The 21,035-nt window shown below is 43.5% G+C and overlaps 1 protein-coding gene across 1 annotated transcript in view; it reads right to left on the bottom strand.

Annotated features, from left to right (window-relative positions):
- Positions 1–21,035, bottom strand: part of alk (ALK receptor tyrosine kinase) — a 140,829-nt gene that overhangs the window by 49,281 nt on the left and 70,513 nt on the right. The window contains exons 10-13 of the mRNA XM_038967373.1: positions 6,171–6,309; positions 4,560–4,730; positions 2,537–2,635; positions 1,978–2,120 (exon numbers count right to left, since the gene is read on the bottom strand). Of these exons, the coding sequence (XP_038823301.1) occupies positions 1,978–2,120; positions 2,537–2,635; positions 4,560–4,730; positions 6,171–6,309 (552 nt within the window). The remainder of the gene's footprint in view (positions 1–1,977; positions 2,121–2,536; positions 2,636–4,559; positions 4,731–6,170; positions 6,310–21,035) is intronic.

Raw genomic sequence — 21,035 nt, 5'->3', positions numbered from 1 at the left:
GAAAGACAAGCATCTTGTGAATCCAGCCAATATTTCAGATTTTTTAAGTGTTTTACAGCGAAAACACAATATAGCATTATATTAGCTTACTACAATAGCCTACACACAACCGCATTCATTCATCAAGGCACGTTAGCGATAGCAATAGGCACGTTAGCGTTAGCGAATAAACCAGCAAAAGATATCAATTTTCACTAACCTTCATAAACCTTCCTCAGATGACAGTCCTATAACATCAGGTTATACATACACTTATGTTTTGTTCGAAAATGTGCATATTTAGAGCTGAAATCAGTGGTTATCCATTATGCTAATGTAGCTTATTTTTCCCAGAATGTGCGGATATTTCTATTAGACTCTCACCTATTCTGACCAAATAGCTATTCATAAACATTACAAAAAAATACATGTTGTATAGGAAATGATAGTAACACTAGTTCTTAATGCAATCGCAGTGTTAGAATTCTAAAAATATCTTCATTACGACATCCACCTTACGTTATAGCGAGAGAGTGCCCAAAATCTGGGCGCAAAACTACTAGTATACAGTTCGACAGATATATGAAATAGCATCACAAAATGGGTCCTACTTTTGGTGATCTTCCATCAGAATGTTGGACAAGGGGTCCTTTGTCCAGAACAGTCGTTGTTTGGATTTAGAACATCGTTTTTCCCTCCTGATTTAGCGAGCACACTGGCCAAGTGGCTCGAAGCTCTCCTTTCTGAACAAAGGCACACAACGCAACACGCCTAACGTCCCGAATAAATTTCAAAAATCTAATAAAACTATATTGAAAAAACATACTTTACGATGATATGGTCACATGTATCAAATAAAATCAAAGCCGGAGATAGTAATCGCCTATAACGACAGCTATTCTGATGGCAAATCCAGGACCAACTTCGCGCCTTCCTGAAAACATAAAATGGGTGACACGTCATTCCAAGAGGACGTATTCCATCTCAGACCAAGATAATCACTCCATTTCTTCTCTCACTGCATCTTGACATCCTGGGGAAGGTGTATGACGTGCATGTATACTCATACGTGTCATGCCCATTTATAGGCAGGCCCTTGAACAGAGCATAATTTTCAGACTTTCCACTTCCTGGTCAGAAAGTGTGCTGCCAAATGAGTTCTGTTTTACTCACAGACAAAATTCAAACGGTTTTAGAAACTAGAGAGTGTTTTCTATCCAATAGTAATAATAATATGCATATTGTACGTGCAAGAATAGAGTACGAGGCCGTTTAAATTGGGCACGTTTTTCCCCCAAAGTGTAAATAGCGCCCTCTATCCTCATCAGGATATCATATAAAATGTTCGATATTGGTGCCAACCACTACAGAATATATTATTGTTGCAGTCATCTTTTGGTGTTGGATAATTTTTTGTGTTGGCTCAGAATCTTTGTTTACCCAGACAAGAACCATTATAAACTTCTATTAGCACCTGCATATGGCATATTATGTCAATACTTTACATGTGCTGCACAATGGTCACCAAAGTCTACAAAATGCAAACTCCAAGGTCAATCAAGCACACATTAAAATATAACTAACCTTTGAAGTTTTTAAAAGTATGTGACTTATGTTTTTGACCCAAGTCTGGAAAAGTAATATGGAACAATGATTTCACCTCTAACATAATGTAGATACCTGAAGTTACAAGCTATCCTAAGAATTGATCCAAAAAATTATAACAATTAGTGCATTATTACTACACCATTAAAAAGCATGTCCTATGAGTAAGATTCAATAAAGTATAGAACCCCTGCTAATACATTACTTTAAGAGGATGATTTAAGGAAAGTTAATCATGTTTGAATTTATATGTAGAATTCTATTATAGTCATCAAATTGAGCAAGGCACATACATCTCTGATTGTTACATTACAAAGGTTGTGTGTGTGTGTGTGTGTGTGTGTGTGTGTGTGTGTGTGTGTGTGTGTGTCTCTGACCTGTTGATGCATTGACACAAGAGACACCGTCGGGGGCAAGTACGAGGTCCTCGTCACAGTAACATATTGTCCCCTCCTCGTTCTCATGACACTCGCCCGTCTCACAGTGGCTACAGTTCTGCACGGGGCAGATGATCACCTCTCCATCACTTTCCATCCCTATACAGGCACAGACACAGGAAACGGTCAAAGGATATGCTCCGTGCAGATGTCTTACCGTATATGCTGCCCCTTTGCTTTATTCCTCAACCCACAATATACAATGTTCCAGATGCAATAACCTACATATACTAGAATAGAAAATAATAGAATAGGCTGGGAGCAGCACAGTGTCAACTGCAGAGCAGCGCTTTGCTTAAGGGCACAACAGTAGTGAAAGGTACCTGGAAGCAGACACCAGCAGACCTTCGATTGCCAGTTCAATTCCCACCTTCATCACCCTGCCTGACGCCTGCCTGAAGCTTGAACCAGCAACCTTACTACTGGTCCGCCTCACTAACCTCTACCTTGCCGGTAGCCGCCCTATTGTTCATAGACAGTGCACTGTAATTGTCTCTCATTTCATCATCCGTTACCTTTCAGAGCATCCAGGAAGATCTCTCCCTCTGGGTTGGTGAAAGAGGAGCCGTCATCTCCGTCCTGCTTTGGGTCATTTGCTTCAGAGGTGTTGCCACCTAGAGAAAGTGAAGGAGATGGTCATGGTAATAAAATGACACAATCAGTCAGTGAACTTACTACAGAGTACCTCCATGGTATATAGCAGGTGTCGAACTCATTCCACGAAGGGCCGATTGTCTGCAGGTTTTCGCTCCTCCTTTGTACTTGATTGATGAATTAAGGTCACTTATTAGTAAAGAACTCCCCTCACCTGGTTGTCTAGGTCTTCATTGAAAGGAAAAATCAAAACCCGCAGACACTAGGCCCTCCATGGAACTAGTTTGACACCCCTGGTATGTACAGTAGGTTTAATTTCATCTAAAGTGCTACCTGATGATATTATCTAATGATAAATAATGATAATAATGTTTTATGGACCAACAATGACAAATTGACAGATAAGGTGATCAGATAAGAAAATCTACATGACATCTACAATCTATATGTTAAGACAAGAAGATATGTCATATGCTGTTATAGAGTGCATTCGGAAAGTATTCAGACCCCTTCACTTTTCCACATTTTGTTACGTTAGTCTTATTCTAAAATTGATTAAATCATTTTTTCCCCTCATCAATCTACACACAATACCCCATAATGACAAAGCGAAAGCAGGTTCTTAGACATTTTTGCAAAGTTATTACAAATAAAAAACATAAATACATTATTTACATAAGTATTCAAACCCTTTTCTATGAGACTCTAAATTGAGCTCAGGTGCATCCTGTTTCCATTGATCATCCTTAAGATGTTCCTACAACTTGATTGGAGTCCACCAGTGGTAAATTCAATTGAAAGGCACACACCTGTCTATATAAAGGTCCCACGAATGACAGTGCATGTCAGAGTAGAAACCAAGCCATGAGGTCGAAGGAATTGTAAGTAGAGCTCCGAGACAGGATTGTGTTGAGGCACAGATCTGGGGAAGAGTACCAAAACATTTCTGCAGCATTGAAGGTCCCAAAGACCTCAGGGAGGTGACCAAGAACCCGATGGTCATTCTGACAGAGCTCCAGAGTTCCTCTGTGGAGATGGGAGAACCTTCCAGAAGGACAACCATCTCTGCAGCACTCCACCAATCAGACCTTTATGGTAGAGTGGCCAGACAGATGTCACTCCTCAGTAAAAGGCACATGACAGCCCGCTTGGAGTTTGCCAAAAAGCACCTAAAGGACTCAGACCATGATAAACAAGATTCTCTGATCTGATAAGGCCAAGATTGAACTCTTTGGCCTGAATGCCAAGCGTCACGTCTGAAAGAAACCTGGCACCATCCCTACGGTGAAGCATGGTGGTGGCAGAATCATGCTGTTTTTGACTGGCAGGGCCTGGGAGACTAGTCAGGATCGAGGGAAAGACGAATGGAGTAAAGTACAGAGAGATCTTTGATGAAATCTGCTCCAGAGCACTCAGGACCTCAGACTGGGGCTAAGGTTCAACTTCCAACAGGACAACGACCCTAAGCACACAGCCAAGACAACGCAGGAGTGGCTTTGGGACAAGTCTCTGAATGTCCTTGAGTGGCCCAGCCAGAGCCCGAACATTTCTGGAGAGACCTGAATATAGCTGTGCAGCAACACTCCCCATCCAACCAAATAGAGCTTGATAGGATCTGCAGAGAAGAATGGGAGAAACTGGGGTATCGTGTGTTGATTGATGAGGGGGGGGAAAATATTTTATCCATTTTAGAATAAGGCTGCAAAGTAACAAAATGTGGAAAAAGTCAAGGGGTCTGAATACTTTCCGCTTAATATACATTTTTTATTTTATTTAACTAGGCAAGTCAGTTAAGAACAAATTCTTATTTACAATGACGGTCTACCCCGGCCAAACCCTCCCCTAACCCGGACGACGCTGGGCCAATTGTGCGCCGGGATCGAACCGGGCTGTATATTCATGTTACTATATACTGTATATTTATTGTATATATTTTTTACCTACCTCTATACCCCCCTCCTCCACCACCGGATGTACAGGGGCCTCCCCCTCCCCCGAAGCCCCCTACAGTCTTCCAGCCCGACTTCTGGCAGGGTTGCCCCCCCTGGCCTCCAAGTATTAGGGGTCTCCCACCCTGAGACCCAGGGTTACTGTCATTCCAACCTCCGCCTCCACCTACACACACAAAGATACAAAGGACAAACACTAAGACAGATATACACCGGATTAAAGAATGTACACACATTTACAGACACCTTCTGGATTGCCAATCAATCAATGAACACTCGATCGACTGATTGATTTCTGGACAGTCACAGTCCTTAAAAGTTGCAAGCAAATCCTCATATGGGCACCATAATGTGGAGGATCATCCTCACATGGGGCACCAACATGTAGATAAAGGTCGTTCTTATGGGATGGGAGATGGTAATATTATGATTAATTTGATTGAAACTCACTAGCATCCACCCATTCACACTCAGGTCAATGTCTGAAATAGAATCAGGAATGCTTCCAGCGCTGAGCCAGAAAGAGAGTAACCACCTCTGTATCTGATAGAGACTTGGCAGTAGTTTGCAGTAGGGGCCTCCACCTCTCCTGTCAAAACCAGGCTCCGGCTCTAGTTAGCAGGAAGACACCCACAATTAATCCTACACAAACTCTCCCGGCTCGCGTCTTGCCCTATTTTCTCCTCTTCTCTCCCACCAGTCAAATGAGACAAACAAGTACATCTAAAACCTAAAATAAAAATAAAATCCTATGCCAGCAACAAACAGTAAACAGACCAGACAGAGCAAATGTTTTATTTGCGCTCACCGGGCTACACTCACAGTAAGCCAAAGGCCTATTGAACAGCCTAATATGACTGTAAAAAATAACAGTAATGTAGAGGCGTTGTGTTTGCACCCCAGGTGGAAAAGGAGAGAGACAAATTGTGACGTTAATAGGCACGCAAACTTGTCATCTTGTCCTGTCTCATTTTACGAGTAAGAAATATAAATATTACTATGAACAGAGGTAGCGCTCCTATGAAACTCACATTTTCTTTTGCCACAAAACAGGAGTGCATAGTCTCCAATGCAACGTTCTACAGTCAATTTCTCACATATAAAATGTATAAAAAAACTCAACAAACAAACCAACTTTATACAATACTGTAAACAAAAATTGCCTATCCCCACTAAAGCATACTCTAGCTGTAAGTACAAACAGGCCACACAGAAAATGTACTGGAAACACATAATGGAGCACAAGACACTGAAAACACTGGGTGGGAGATGAAAGTGGTAAATAATTCTATTGGGTTGTTAATAGAACTCAGTTAGGGAGCAAGCCTTTAAAAGCTGTAGTTGTATTGAACTCAAACGGCACCAAGGGAGCGGGACACAGGGTGCCAGAATGGATTGGGGGCACACACTGAGGCAGATGCCCACACAAACACCCAGAACACGCAAACAGACACCCACATACACAGGCGCACACAGGCTGACACACACATACACAGGCGCACACAGGCTGACACACACACAAACACAGGCGCACACAGGCAGGCACACACACACTGTCAAGCAGTCCTTCACAACACAAAACACACAGTGTTGTTGGAAGTTTCACCTGCCGCTCCAGACTTCCCGTTACGCCCTGGTACATCGCGGTCGTCCATTAACTCATCCTGGCTGTCCGATTGGCTGCTGTACCCACGTCCCCCACCTCCACCTGCGATGATCAGGGGGATGTGGACACCCCTCTCCACCTGTTACCATGGCAAATTAGTCCGTGTGACACCAGTCTCTAAACATATATTATACATTTGATGTGGGTGTGCCCAGACCCGCTTCAGCCCAGCTTCAATAAAAAAGGCACAGGTTCTCAATTGAGGAAAGACACAACAACATATATTCTAAATGATCTAATATAACCCCTTTCATTTCCTTTCCTAACTTCCTTATCTTACTAGGACTGTGTCTGTCATGAAATTTTGTCAGACGCTAACTGTTATACAAATGCCTGCAGGTCTTAGGGTAATTAACCGTTACTTAACATAAACACATTTAGCACCTCCAGGCCTCCACGCATGATGCGTGCATTTAGAACATCTGCATTTTTTAAAAAGTCTAATAAATCCATTTAATATAGCCTACACCATCACAATAAATCCATTGTTTATTTTAGGCCGGTCTAAAGAAACATGATATGAAGAAATTGTATTTAAGAAGAACAGAATAGCATATTCTGAGTCGGGCCTATTTTGTTATCTGGCTAGGTGCAATGTCAATGGCAGCCTAGGCTGGAGAGTAGTTCATTTAGCAGACAAGATATGCTTATACGTACATTGTGCCATTCTTTTTTACATCATATGACTTCATAGTAAGAAAAATATAATTGAATTTAGCTGAATGAAATTGGACGGATATTCTTCCCATTCCTGATCGAGTGCGCATATGAGCTATGTTTTCCTCTACGACTTTCACAAGTGCCAGGAGACTTGTCTGAAGTCAGTACATCTGATTTGCCAACTTCTGTCTGTAGTTGTCGAACCGTTTGGGATACCCACTGATATGACCCCTCTGTGCAAAGGTGAGACTCTCACAAACACTTCTACATCGGTTGTTTTGCTCTAGGACACACTCACAAGACTCATCTGAAGGTTCCTCAGTACCAGTTAAAAAATGAATGGAAGTATAAATGGAGACTTTTTTATGGCAAAAATAAGGTGTTAAATACATGTAAAGAATAACATAAAATAAATACGTGTCCTGATCTTTCTAAAATCACTCAGATATACAGTGGTTCCTCAATTAAACACTTCGAGCTCATGCCATGTGTAACGGCGTTCCTCCTCCTCTTCATCCGAAGAGGAGGAGCAGGGATTGAACCAAGATGCAGCAGATTGTGAATACATAATATTTATTTAGGACAACGACGAAACACGGGAAAAACACTTGGAATGATACAAAATAACAAAACGAAAACGTAGACAGACCTGAACTATACGAACTTACATATAACACGAAGAACGCACGAACAGGGAAAATAGACTACACAAAAAGAACGATGTACAAACAAACCGAACAGTCCCGTATGGTGCGACAAACACTGACACAGGAGACAACCACCCACAACAAACAGTGTGAAAACACCTACCTTAATATGACTCTCAATCAGAGGAAATGAAAAACACCTGCCTCTAATTGAGAGCCATATTAGGTACCCATTAACCAACATAGAAACAGAAAACATAGACTGCCCACCCAAACTCACGTCCTGACCAACTAACACATACAAAAACTAACAGAAAACAGGTCAGGAACGTGACACCATGACCGTCTGCGGTAGATTGTGTAATTCTGATTGCACAACACTATCACAAGGGGGAGTTAGAATGCTGATCTATCGGTAGTCTAAACTGTGGCACAAATTGACTATCTTTTCGTAAATTAATGGAGGTGTGAATGTTTCAGTCCGAGAGTCTCTCTACTCTGGCACTAGATTCCTGCATCAGTCGCCAAATGTTTTTGCTGCCGTGTGGTCGTGGAGTTGAGAGAGAACTTGGGTAAATACAATTACACTTGACATGTGGGCTTTTGGTTTCTCTCCCTCTAAAAACAGAAAAAAATAATTCTAAATAACACATTTTATTTACCACAGTGTGAAAGAGTGATAGCCTCTCTATATAAAGTGAGTTTCTGAAAGTCCTTCTTTGCTGATGTGAAGAAGTAACTGCATGAAAGAGAGTGCAGCGAGAATAGGGGGGGGGGGGGGTGTTGCCCATATTTTCAAGACCTGAGCTACTTAATTTATTGAAGAAATGTACTAGTTTATTTAGGCAATCTAATATATTTGTTTAGTCTTGGCCTATTTATTAGGATATTTTGCAGCATAAAGCTATATTTGTCAGCATAAAGCTGAGTGTGTAACGTTCGTCATATTCCTCCTCCTCGAATGAAAGACGAAACACGAAGAACACTTGAATTGATTACAAAATAACAAACTACGTAGACTGACCTGAACAAGAACTTACATAAACACGAAGAACGCATGAAACAGGAACAGACTACCCAAACGAACGAACAAACAAAACAGTCCCGTGTGGTGCAAACAGACACAGACACAGGAACAATCACCCACAAAAAAACAGTGAGAACAGCCTACCTTAACTTCTTGCGACTATAGGGGGTGCTGTTTCGCATTAGCATAATTTGCTCTACAGATTAAACTGCCTAGTACTCAATTCTTGCTCGTACAATATGCATATTATTATTATTATTGGATAGAAAACACTCTCTAGTTTCTATAGCCGTTGGAATTTTGTCTCTGAGTGAAACAGAACTCATTCTACAGCACTTTTCATGATAGGGAGTCAGATTTCAGACATCTTGGCCCCTGATCTGGAGTCAGTTTAAAGGTCCGTGTAAATGCTATGGAGAAACAGACACTTCTTACGTCTTCCCCTGGATGTCAGTACGTGATGACGCTTTGAATGGAGTCGATTGCGCAATCAGTGCCTCTATAAATCACCAAATACCGGAAGTAACTTTCTTTGGCTGCCTGCGCCTGGCGCACGAAGGATGTCGGACTCGCCTCCTTCCAAGCTGTTGTTTAGCCAGTAATATTTCTCCGGTCATGTTTTTACTCGTTATAGGTGTTAACAACATCATAAGGTAGTTAATTTGAACCGTTTTATAGCAATTTATATCCGTTTAGTGCGATTTTGAGGCATTGCTTTGTTGTGCACTTTGAAGCGCCGGGCACGTTTCGGGGTCCCGGTCGAACGTTAGTGGGCATTGACAGACAAGAGGACATCTTTCGACCAAAAGAAGATTAGACCCAAGAAAGGATACATTGCCCAAGATTCTGATGGAAGATCACCTCATAGTAAGAAATATTTAAGATGATAAATCGTTGTTCTGTAGAAAAATGTTAAACGCACGTTCCGCCATTTTGTTAGGTGTAGCTTCGCTTGGCGCAACCTGTATTGAAAAGTAAGGATAATTTAAAAAATGTAATTCCGCGATTGTATTAAGAATTAAATTGTCTATCAATCGCTGTCCACCCTATATTTTTTAGTCAAGTTTATGAGTATTTATGTATAAGACTAGATCACTGTCTAATATGGCGCACGACATTTTCTGACCAGCTGGGCTACTTTTGTCATTGTCTAACCATGATTTTGGTGGCTAAATATGCACATTTTCGAACAAACTCTATATGTATGTTGTAATATGATGTTACAGGAGTGTCATCTGAAGAATTCTGAGAAGGTTAGTGAAAAAATTAATATATTTTGGCGATATTTACGTTATCGCTCTCTTTGGCTAGAATCAATGCTCTGGTAATGTTTGCACATGTGGTATGCTAATATAACGATTTATTGTGTTTTCGCTGTAAGACACTTAGAAAATCTGAAATATTGTCTGTATTCACAGGATCTGTGTCTTTCAATTAGTGTATGCTGTGTATTTTTACGAAATGTTTTATGATTAGTAATTAGGTAATACACGTTGCTCTGTGTATTTATTCTAGTCGAGTTGTGATGGTGGGTGCAATTGTAAACTATGATTTATACCTGAAATATGCACATTTTTCTAACAAAACCTATCCTATACCATAAATATGTTATCAGACTGTCATCTGATGAGGTTTTTTCTTGGTTAGTGGCTATCAATATCTTTATTTGGCCGAATTGGTGATAGCTACTGGTGGAGAGAGAAAATGGTGGACAAAGAAAAATGGTGTCTTTTGCTAACGTGGTTAGCTAATAGATTTACATATTTTGTCTTCCCTGTAAAACATTTCAAAAATCTGAAATGGTGGCTTTATTCACAAGATCTGTATCTTTCATTAGGTGTCTTGGACTTGTGATTTAATGATATTTAGATGCTACTATTTAATTGTGACGCTATGCTAGCGATGCTACTCAGTGTGGGGGGGGTGGGGGGTGCTCCCGGACCCGGGGTAGATACTCGTGAAAGGTTATTATGGTTCTCAATCAGAGGAAACGTCAAACACCTGCCTCTAATTGAGAACCATATCAGGCAACACATTTAACCCAACATAGAAACACATAACATAGAATGCCCACCCCAACTCACGCCCTGACCAACTAAACACATACAAAAACAACAGAAAACAGGTCAGGAACGTGACAGAACCCCCCCTCAAGGTGCGAACTCCGGGCGCACCCCTAAAACTCAAGGGGAGGGTCTGGGTGGGCATCTGTCCGCGGTGGCGGCTCCGGCGCAGGACGAGGACACCACTCCACCATTGTCTTTGTCCCCCTCCTTAGCATCCCTTGAGTGGCGACCCTCGCCCCCAACCCTGGTCCAGGAACCTTCACCAAGGCCCCTCCTAAATAGCGGAGACAACTCAGAACAGAGAGGTAGCTCAGGACAGAGAGGAGCCCAGGACAGGGAGGTAGCTCAGGACAGAGAGGTAGCCCAGGACAGAGAGGTAGCCCAGGACAGAGAGGTAGCTCAGGACAGAGGGGTAGCTCAGGACAGAGGGGCAACTCCGGACAGAGAAGCAGCTCCGGACTATATGGCGGCTCATGACTGGAGGGTGGCTCATGACTGGAGGGCGGCTCATGACTGGAGGGCGGCTCATGACTGGAGGGCGGCTCTGACAACTCCTGACTGGCTGGCGGCTCTGGCAGCTCCTGACTGGCTGGCGGCTCTGGCTGCTCCTGACTGGCTGGCGGCTCTGGCTGCTCCTGACTGGCTGGCGGCTCTGGCGGCTCCTGACTGGCTGGCGGCTCTGGCGGCTCCTGACTGGCTGGCGGCTCTGGCGGCTCCTGACTGGCTGGCGGCTCTGGCGGCTCCTGACTGGCTGGCGGCTCTGGCGGCTCCTGACTGGCTGGCGGCTCTGGCGGCTCCTGACTGGCTGGCGGCTCTGGCGGCTCCTGACTGACGGACGGCTCTAGCGGCTCCTGACTGACTGGCGGCTCTAGCGGCTCCTGACTGACTGGCGGCTCTAGCGGCTCCTGACTGACTGGCGGCTCTAGCGGCTCCTGACTGACTGGCGGCTCTAGCGGCTCCTGACTGACTGGCGGCTCTAGCGGCTCGGGACAGACGGGCGGCTCTAGCGGCTCGGGACAGACGGGCGGCTCTAGCGGCTCGGGACAGACGGATGGCTCAGATGGCGCTGGGCAGACGGATGGCTCAGATGACGCTGGGCAGACGGATGGCTCAGATGACGCTGGGCAGACGGATGGCTCAGATGGCGCTGGGCAGGCAGGCAGCTCAGACGGCGCTGGGCAGACGAGCAGTGCAGGCGGCGTTGGGCAGGCAGGCAGTACAGAAGGTGCTGGACAGACGAGCAGTGCAGGCGGCGTTGGGCAGACGGCCGACTCTGACCTGCTGAGGCACACAGTAGGCCTGGTGCATGGTGCCAGAACTGGTGGTACCGGACTGGAGACACGCACCTCAAGGCTAGGGCTGGGAGCAGGAACAGGGCACACTGGACTCTCTAAGCGCACTATAAGCCTGGTGCGTGGTACCGGCACTGGTGGTACCGGGCTGAGGGCACGCACCTCAGGGCGAGTGCGGGGAGAAGGAACAGTGCATACAGGGCTCTGGAGACGCACAGGGGGCTTGGTGCGTGGTGCCGGAACTAGAGGCACTGAGCTGGAGACACGCACCATAGGGAGAGTGCGTGGAGGAGGAACAGGGCTCTGGAGACGTACTGGAAGCCTGGTGCGTGGTGTCGGCACTGAATGTACTGGGCTGGGGCGGGAAGGTGGCGCCGGATATACCGGACCATGCAGGCGTACTGGCTCCCTTGAGCACTGAGCCTGCCCAACCTTACCTGGTTGTATGCTCCCCGTAGCCCGACCAGTGCGGGGAGGTGGAATAACCCGCACTGGGCTGTGTAGGCGAACCGGGGACACCATGCGTAAGGCTGGTGCCATGTATGCCGGCCCGAGGAGACGCACTGGAGACCAGACGCGTTGAGCCGGCTTCATGACACCTGGCTCAATACTCAATCTAGCCCTGCCAGTGCGGGGAGGTGGAATAACCCGCACCGGGCTATGCACACGTACAGGAGACACCATGCGCTCTACCGCATAACACGGTGTCTTCCCGTACTTTCGCTCTCCACGGTAAGCCCGGGAAGTTGGCGCAGGTCTCCTACCTGACTTCGCCACACTCCCCTTTATCCCCCCCCCCCCCCCCCAAGAAATCTTTGGGTGAGCCTCTCGGGCTTCCAGCCGCTCTGCCTTGCTAGCGCCTCATAATGCCGCCTCTCAGCTTTTGATGTCTCCAGCTCCGCTTTGGGGCGGCGACACTCCTCTGGCTCTGCCCAGGGTCCTAAGCCATAAGGCAATCAAACAGGCAAAACATCGGTATAGCGATAAAGTGGAGTCACAATTCAACGGCTCAGACATGAGACGTATGTGGCAGGGTCTACAGACAATCACAGACTACAAAGGGAAAACCAGCCACATCGTGGATACCAACGTCTTGCTTCTGGACAAGCTAAAAACCTTCTTCGCCCGCTTTGAGGATAACACAGTGCCACCAACGCGGCCCGCTACCAACAACTGTGGGCTCTCCTTCTCCGTGGCCAATGTGAGTAAGACATTTAAGCGTGTTAACCCTCGCAAGGCTGCCGGCCAAGACGGCATCCTTAGCCTTGTCCTCAAAGCATGCGCAGACCAGCTGGCTGGAGTGTTTACGGACATATTCAATCTCTTCCTATCCTAGTCTGCTGCTCTCCACTTGCTTCAAGATGTCCACCACTGTTCCTGTACCCAAGAAAGCAAAGGTAACTGAACTAAACCACTATCGCCCCGTAGCACTCACTTCTGTGATCATGAAGTGATATTAGAGGCTAGCTAAGGATCATATCACCATACCTGACACCCTAGACCCACTTCAATTTGCTTACCAGCACAATAGATCCACAGACGATGCAATCGCCATCACACTGCCCTATCCCATCTGGACAAGAGGCAGTGGTGTAAAGTACTTAAGTAGTACATTGAAGTATTTTTAGTTAAGTAGTTTTATGGGGTATCTGTACTTTTCTTAACTATTTTTATTTTGGAAAATTTTTACTTTTACTTCACTACATTCCTAAAGTAAATAATGTACTTTTTTACTCCATAAGTTTTCCCTGACACCCAAAAGTACTCATTACATTTTGAATGCTTTGCCTGAAAGGAAAAGGGTCCAATTCACGTACTTATCAAGAGAACATCCCTGCTCATCTCTTCTGCCTCTGATCTGGCGGACTTACTACAGACACTGACAAGAGGAATACCTATGTAAGAATGCTGTTCATTGACTATAGCTCAGCATTCAACACCATAGTACCCTCCAAGCTCATCATTAAGCTCGAGCCATGGGTCTGAACCCCGCCCTGTGCAACTGGGACCTGGACTTCCTGACCGGCCTCCCCCAGCTGGTGAAGGTAGGAAACAACACCCCCACTTCACTGATCCTCAACACAGAGGCCCCACAAGGGTGTGTGCTCAGCCCCCTCCTGTACTCCCTGTTCACCCATGACTGTGTGACCACGCACGCCTCCAACTCAATCATCAAGTTCGCAGACGTCACAACAGTAGTAGGCCTGATTACCAACAATGACAAGACAGCTTACAGAGAGGAGGTGAGGGCCCTGGGAGTGTGGTGCAAGGGAAATAACCTCTATCAATGTCGACAAAACAAAGGAGCTGATCGTGGACTTCACGGCAACTGCACCCCCTGCAACCGCAGGGCTCTCCAGAGGGTGGTGCGGTCTGCCCAACGCATCACCGGGGGCAAACTACCTGCCCTCCAGTACACCTACAGCACTTGATGTCACAGGAAGGCCAAAAAGATCATCAAGGACATCAACCACCTGAGCCACGGCCTGTTCACCCTGCTATCATCCAGAAGGTAAGGTCAGTACAGGTGCATCAAAGCTGGGACCGAGAGACTGAAATACAGCTTCTATCTCAAGGCCATCAGACTGTTAAATAGCCACCACTACACGGCTTCCACCTGGTTGTGTAACTCTGCACCTTAGAGGCTGCTGCCCCATATACATAGACTTGAAATCACTGTCCACTCTAATAATGGAACACCAGTCACTTTAATAATTTTCACATATTTTTGCTTTACTCATCTCATATGTATATACTGTATTATATTCTACTGTATTTTAGTCTGTCACTCTGACATTGCTCATCCTAATATTTATACAATTGTATATTCCTTAATTCAATTGTTTTACTTTTAGTTTGTGTGTATTGTTGTGAATTGTTAGATATTACTGCACTGTTGGAGCTAGAAACAAAAGTGTTTTGCTACACCCGAAATAACATCTGCTAAACATGTGTATGTGGCAAATAAAAAATTGTTTGATTTTGATTTGGCTAAAAATAAACCGTGCCATGAATTAAGAACTGTTTTTTTCCCCTTCACAATGCAATGCGGTACATTGCCAACTCAAAATCGCTTTAAAGAGCCTTCTAATATTACAAAACAAATTAATATACCAAAATAATAACTTTAAAAAACAGTCATCACTGGATTTCTTCAAATTGCTGTGCAGGAAAAGGATGTCATCTACCGTGTCTGGTCACAGGCCCCCAGCTGGCTTCTCTCTGAAACCACACATTCATCTGAAGGTGACACTTTATCCTTTGGGACCACACAATTACCAGGTGGACAGTAGGCCTCTTGAAGCGATAGAGGAAATCAACAAGATCCACAAGTATTCTTTCACAATATCTGGCCAATATCTGGCCACAATATGTTATCTGCAGTTTTGTGATGCACTGTCCCACTCCGTGGTGGACATTCAGTCTTCGTTTATGTAATGGGCTGTAAGGCACAAGTATTCTATTTTTAGAAAATCGGCAGTCCACATGTCAAGTGTAATTGAGCCATTGTATTTACCCAAGTTCTCTCTCAACTCCGGGGCCACCCGCATGCGGATTTTTTGGGGCCTGATGCAGGACTCTATTGCGATAGCAAACATTCACACCTCAATTAATTTACAAAATGATAGTCTAAAAGCTTGACTATGTGTGAATAATCCCCCAATTTGTGCAACAGTTTAGACTACTGATGCTGCGGTACGAGATGAAGATGAATCCTATTGTAACGTGTAGCCTAATGGCCAAAAAAGGGCAAACTTGCAATGTATCCGATGCTTAATTAAGCACTCTGAAGTTTTTCACTTCTAACTCAATATCACAGACCATACAGTGGGGCAAAAAAAGTATTTAGTCAGCCACCAACTGTGCAAGTTCTCCCACTTAAAAAGATGAGAGGCCTGTAATTTTCATCATAGGTACACTTCAACTATGACAGACAAAATGAGAAAAAAAATCCAGAAAATCACATTGTAGGATTTTTTATGAATTTATTTGCAAATTATGGTGGAAAATAAGTATTTGGTCAATAACAAAAGTTTCTCAATACTTTGTTATATACCCTTTGTTGGCAATGACAGAGGTCAAACGTTTTCTGTAAGTCTTCACAAGGTTTTCACACACTGTTGCTGGTATTTTGGCCCATTCCTCCATGCAGATCTCCTATAGAGCAGTGATGTTTTGGGGCTGTTGCTGGGCAACACAGACTTTCAACTCCCTCCAAAGATTTTCTATGGGGTTGAGATCTGGAGACTGGCTAGGCCACTCCAGGACCTTGAAATGCTTCTTACGAAGCCACTCCTTCGTTGCCCGGGCGGTGTGTTTGGGATCATTGTCATGCTGAAAGACCCAGCCACGTTTCATCTTCAATGCGCTTGCTGATGGAAGGTTTCCACTCAAAATCTCAAGATACATGGCCCCATTCATTCTTTCCTTTACACGGATCAGTCGTCCTGGTCCCTTTGCAGAAAAACAGCCCCAAAGCATGATGTTTCCACCCCCATGCTTCACAGTAGGTATGGTGTTCTTTGGATGCAACTCAGCATTCTTTGTCCTCCAAACACGACGAGTTGAGTTTTTACCAAAAAGTTCTATTTTGGTTTCATCTGACCATATGACATTCTCCCAATCTTCTTCTGGATCATCCAAATGCTCTCTAGCAAACTTCAGAAGGCCTGGACATGTACTGGCTTAAGCAGGGGGACACGTCTGGCACTGCAGGATTTGAGTCCCTGGCGGCGTAGTGTGTTACTGATGGTAGGCTTTGTTACTTTGGTCCCAGCTCTCTGCAGGTCATTCACTAGGTCCCCCCGTGTGGTTCTGGGATTTTTGCTCACCGTTCTTGTGATCATTTTGACCCCACGGGGTGAGATCTTGTGTGGAGCCCCAGATCGAGGGAGATTATCAGTGGTCTTGTATGTCTTCCATTTCCTAATAATTGCTCCCACAGTTGATTTCTTCAAACCAAGCTGCTTACCTATTGCAGATTCAGTCTTCCCAGCCTGGTGCAGGTCTACAATTTTGTTTCTGGTGTCCTTTGACAGCTCTTTGGTCTTGGCCATAGTGGAGTTTGGAGTGTGACTGTTTGAGGTTGTGGACAGGTGTATTTTATACTGATAACAAGTTCAAACAGGTGCCATTAATACAGGCAACGAGTGGAGGACAGAGGAGCCTCTTAAAGAAGAAGTTACAGGTCTGTGAGAGCCAGAAATCTTGCTTCTTTGTAGGTGACCAAATACTTATTTTCCACCATAATTTGCAAATAAATTCATTAAAAATCCTACAATGTGATTTTCTGGATTTTTTTTCTCATTTCGTCTGTCATAGTTGAAGTGTACCTATGATGAAAATTACAGGCCTCTCATCTTTTTAAGTGGGAGAACTTGCACAATTGGTGGCTGACTAAATACTTTTTTACCCCACTGTATGTGCCCTAACGAAAAATGCATCAACCCCTACAAATATTTAAATGTATTATAGTCCATTATAATATATTGTAATGCTGTTGCCTATTGGAGTATTTGGCCGGTAGGGATATCCTTGTCTCAGTATGTAAAATGTAATGAAATGTAAAAAATGTATGCACTCTACTGTAAGTCGCTCTGGATAAGAGCGTCTGCTAAATGACTAAAATGTAAATGTAAATAAAGCAATTTCACAAATCTGGCTGTTTTTTACACTTTGCTATGCTGTATTAAAGGCTTTACACTATTTTTCATTATAACAGACTCTCTGGTATTACTTATCTTTTATTTAGTATTGTTTACAGTGTTCCTAACTGGCATATAGATTTATATTGTAATCTAACAGCACCTGTTTGTCTTGCAACAGTATCTCTTGCGCTTTTGACAATGATTTTACATGAGGCACATTTGACATGATATACAGTGGCTTGCGAAAGTATTCACCTCCCTTGGCATTTTTCCTATTTTGTTGCCTTACAACCTGGAATTAAGATTGATTTTTGGTGGGGTTTGTATCATTTGATTTACACAACATGCCTACCACTTTGAAGATGCAAAATTATTTATATTGTGAAACAAACAAGAAATAAGACAAAAAAAACTGGAAACTTGAGCGTGCATAACTATTCACCCCCCTAAAGTCAATACTTTGTAGAGCAACCATTTGCAGCAATTACAGCTGCAAGTCACTTGGGGTATATCTCTATAAGCTTGGCACATCAAGCCACTGGGATTTTTGCCCATTCTTCAAGGCAAAACTGCTCCAGCTCCTTCAAGTTGGATGGGTTCTGCTGGTGAACAGCAATCTTTGTCATACCACAGATTCTCAATTGGATTGAGGTCTGGGCTTTGACGAGGCCATTCCAAGACATTTAAATGTTTCCCCTTAAACCACTCAAGTGTTGCTTTAGCAGTATGCTTAGGGTCATTGTCCTGCTGGAAGGTGAACCTCCGTCCCAGTCTCAAATCTCTGGAAGATTGAAACAGGTTTCCCTCAAAAATTTCCCTGTATTTAACACCATCCATCGTTTCTTCAATTCTGACCAGTTTCCCATTCCCTGCCGATGAAAAACATCCCCACAGCATGATGCTGCCACCACCATGTGGGGGTGGTGTTCTCGGGGTGATGAAAGGTGTCGGGTTTGACCCATACATAGTGTTTTTCTTGATGGCCAAAAAGCTAAATTTGAGTCTCATCTGACCAGAGTACCTTCTTCCATATGTTTGGGGAGTCTCCCACATTCCTTTTGGCGAACACCAAACGTTTTTGCTTATTTTTTTCTTTAAAAAAATTACTTTTTTTCTGGGGACTCTTCTATAAAGCCCAGCTCTGTGGAGTGCACGGATCAAGTGGTCCTATGGACAAATACTCCAATCTCCGCTGTGGAGCTTTGCAGCTCCTTCAGGGTTATCTTTGGTCTCTTTGTTGCCTCTCTGATTAATGCCTTCCTTGCCTGGTCCTTGAATTTTGGTGGGCGGCCCTCTCTTGGCATTTTTGTTGTTGTGTCATATTCTTTCCATTTTTTAATAATGGATTTAACGGTGCTCCGTGGGATGTTCAAAGTTTCAGATATTTTTTTACAACCCAACCCTGATCTGTAATTCTCCACAACTTTGTCACTGACCTTTTTGGAGAGGTCCTTGGTCTTCATGGTGCCGTTTGCTTGGTAGTGCCCCCTGCTTAGTGGTTTTGCAGACTATGGGGCTACATATACTGAGATCATGTGAAAGATCATGTGACAGTTAAATAAAGTCCACCTGTGTGCAATCAAACTAATTATGTGACTTCTGGAGGTAATTGGTTGCACCAGATCTTATTTAGGGGCTTCATAGCAAAGGGGGTGAATACATATGCACGCACCACTTTTCTGTTTTTTATTTTTCCGAATTTTTGGAAACAAGTTATTTTTTACATTTCACTTAACCAATTTTGCCTATTTTGTGTATGTCCTTTACATGAAATCCAAATTAAAACCAATTTAAATTACAGGTTTTAATGCAAAAAAAATTGGAAAAATACCAAAGGTGGATGAATACTTTTGCAAGGCACTGTACCTAAAATACTTATATCCACTAGACTAATGAATTATATATTTTTTATTTCGATTATTTAATTAACCTACTGTATATAATGTTATTTCAAGTTATCCCTTTGGAGCAAATGCAAAAGTGATTTGGAGTTGTTGAATAGGAGTGACAAAATGTATTACAATTGAATTTGAATCAACTGAATGATGATGATGATGAAGAAGAGTGATTGAATTTAGAACAGTAGTGTAAGAATTGCTCTTCCTCTGTCCCACGCTCACACACAAAAAAAAAGCTGTTTGAAAATGCTGTAACTTACTAAAGCTTATTACTTAATAAAACTTTTGTTACACTGTAGGGTTTTTATTCTAAGAGAAACTAAAATGGTCTGTTATATTTCATTCCATTCTTAAAATATGTGTTGACTGTATATATGCAAGTGATGTCTGCTAAATTAACAAGTTGATGGTGAAACCATGAAGCCTCTGCTACTAAGCACAGATATATATATAAAAAGGTTTCACATATTTTGAAGACCTGAGCTATTTAATGTAGGTGTTTTATTTATTAAGAATATAAAGAATAACCTGGTGGCATTGGTAGAGAGTCTTGCGGAGAACGGAGTAAAAGTGCTCTGTAGTGTAAGTACGCAACAACTCTGTGGGCCAGGTGTAAATGGTTTAGCAGCCTTTCCAATAAATTGGAATCAAAAAGAAGCCGTCCAACCTTGATGGGCTATCAGCAGGACAATAGACTCTTGCCGAGTTTAGGGACTTTAAATGTATTCATGGGTGTTTGCGAGGCATGTCACATCACCCATCTCTTTGCATAGCCCACCAGATGCACTGTTTTCTAACCACATCTGGATGGATCCATAACGAATTACTAGGGGAATAAATATCACTGAATGACAGAAATATTGGAATAAAGTAGGCAAAAAAAAATTGTTGCTTACTGAAACACCCAGTGTTTCTAAATTGCCATACATGTTTAACTTCTTATGGCTGGGGGGCAGTATTGAGTAGCTTGGATGAATAAGGTGCCCAGAGTAAACTGACTGCTACTCAGGCCCGAAGCTGATATGCATATTATTAGTAGATTTGGACAGAAAACACTCTGAAGTTTCTAAAACTGTTTGAATGATGTCTGTGAGTTTAACAGAACTCATATGACAGGCAAAAACCTGAGAAACAATCCAAACAGGAAGTGGGAAATCTGAGGTTTGTAGTTTTTCCAACTCTTAGCCTATCCAAGATACAGTGGACATTTGGTCCGATTGCACTTCCTAAGGCTTCCACTAGATGTCAACAGTCTTTAGAACCTTGTTTGAGGCTTCTACTGTGAGGGAGGAGAGAATGAGAGCTGTTTCAACCAGAGGTCTGGCAGAGTGCCATGAGCTCAGTCTCACGCACTCCCGTGAGAGTTAGCTGCGTTCCATTGCATTTCTAAAGACAAAGGAATTCTCCGGTTGAAACATTATTGAAGATTTATGTTAAAAACATCCTAAAGATTGATTCTATACATCGTTTGACATGTTTCTACGAACTGTAACGAAACTTTTTGACTTTTCGTCTGGACCTAGTCTGGACGCGCAAACAAAAAGTAGGTTTTGGACATAAATGATGG

This window comes from Salvelinus namaycush, chromosome 28 (genome assembly GCF_016432855.1).
Source record: "Salvelinus namaycush isolate Seneca chromosome 28, SaNama_1.0, whole genome shotgun sequence".
Lineage (NCBI taxonomy): Eukaryota > Metazoa > Chordata > Actinopteri > Salmoniformes > Salmonidae > Salvelinus > Salvelinus namaycush.
Note: the sequence above shows the minus strand (reverse complement) of the source record. Positions and strands in the feature narration are given on the sequence as shown.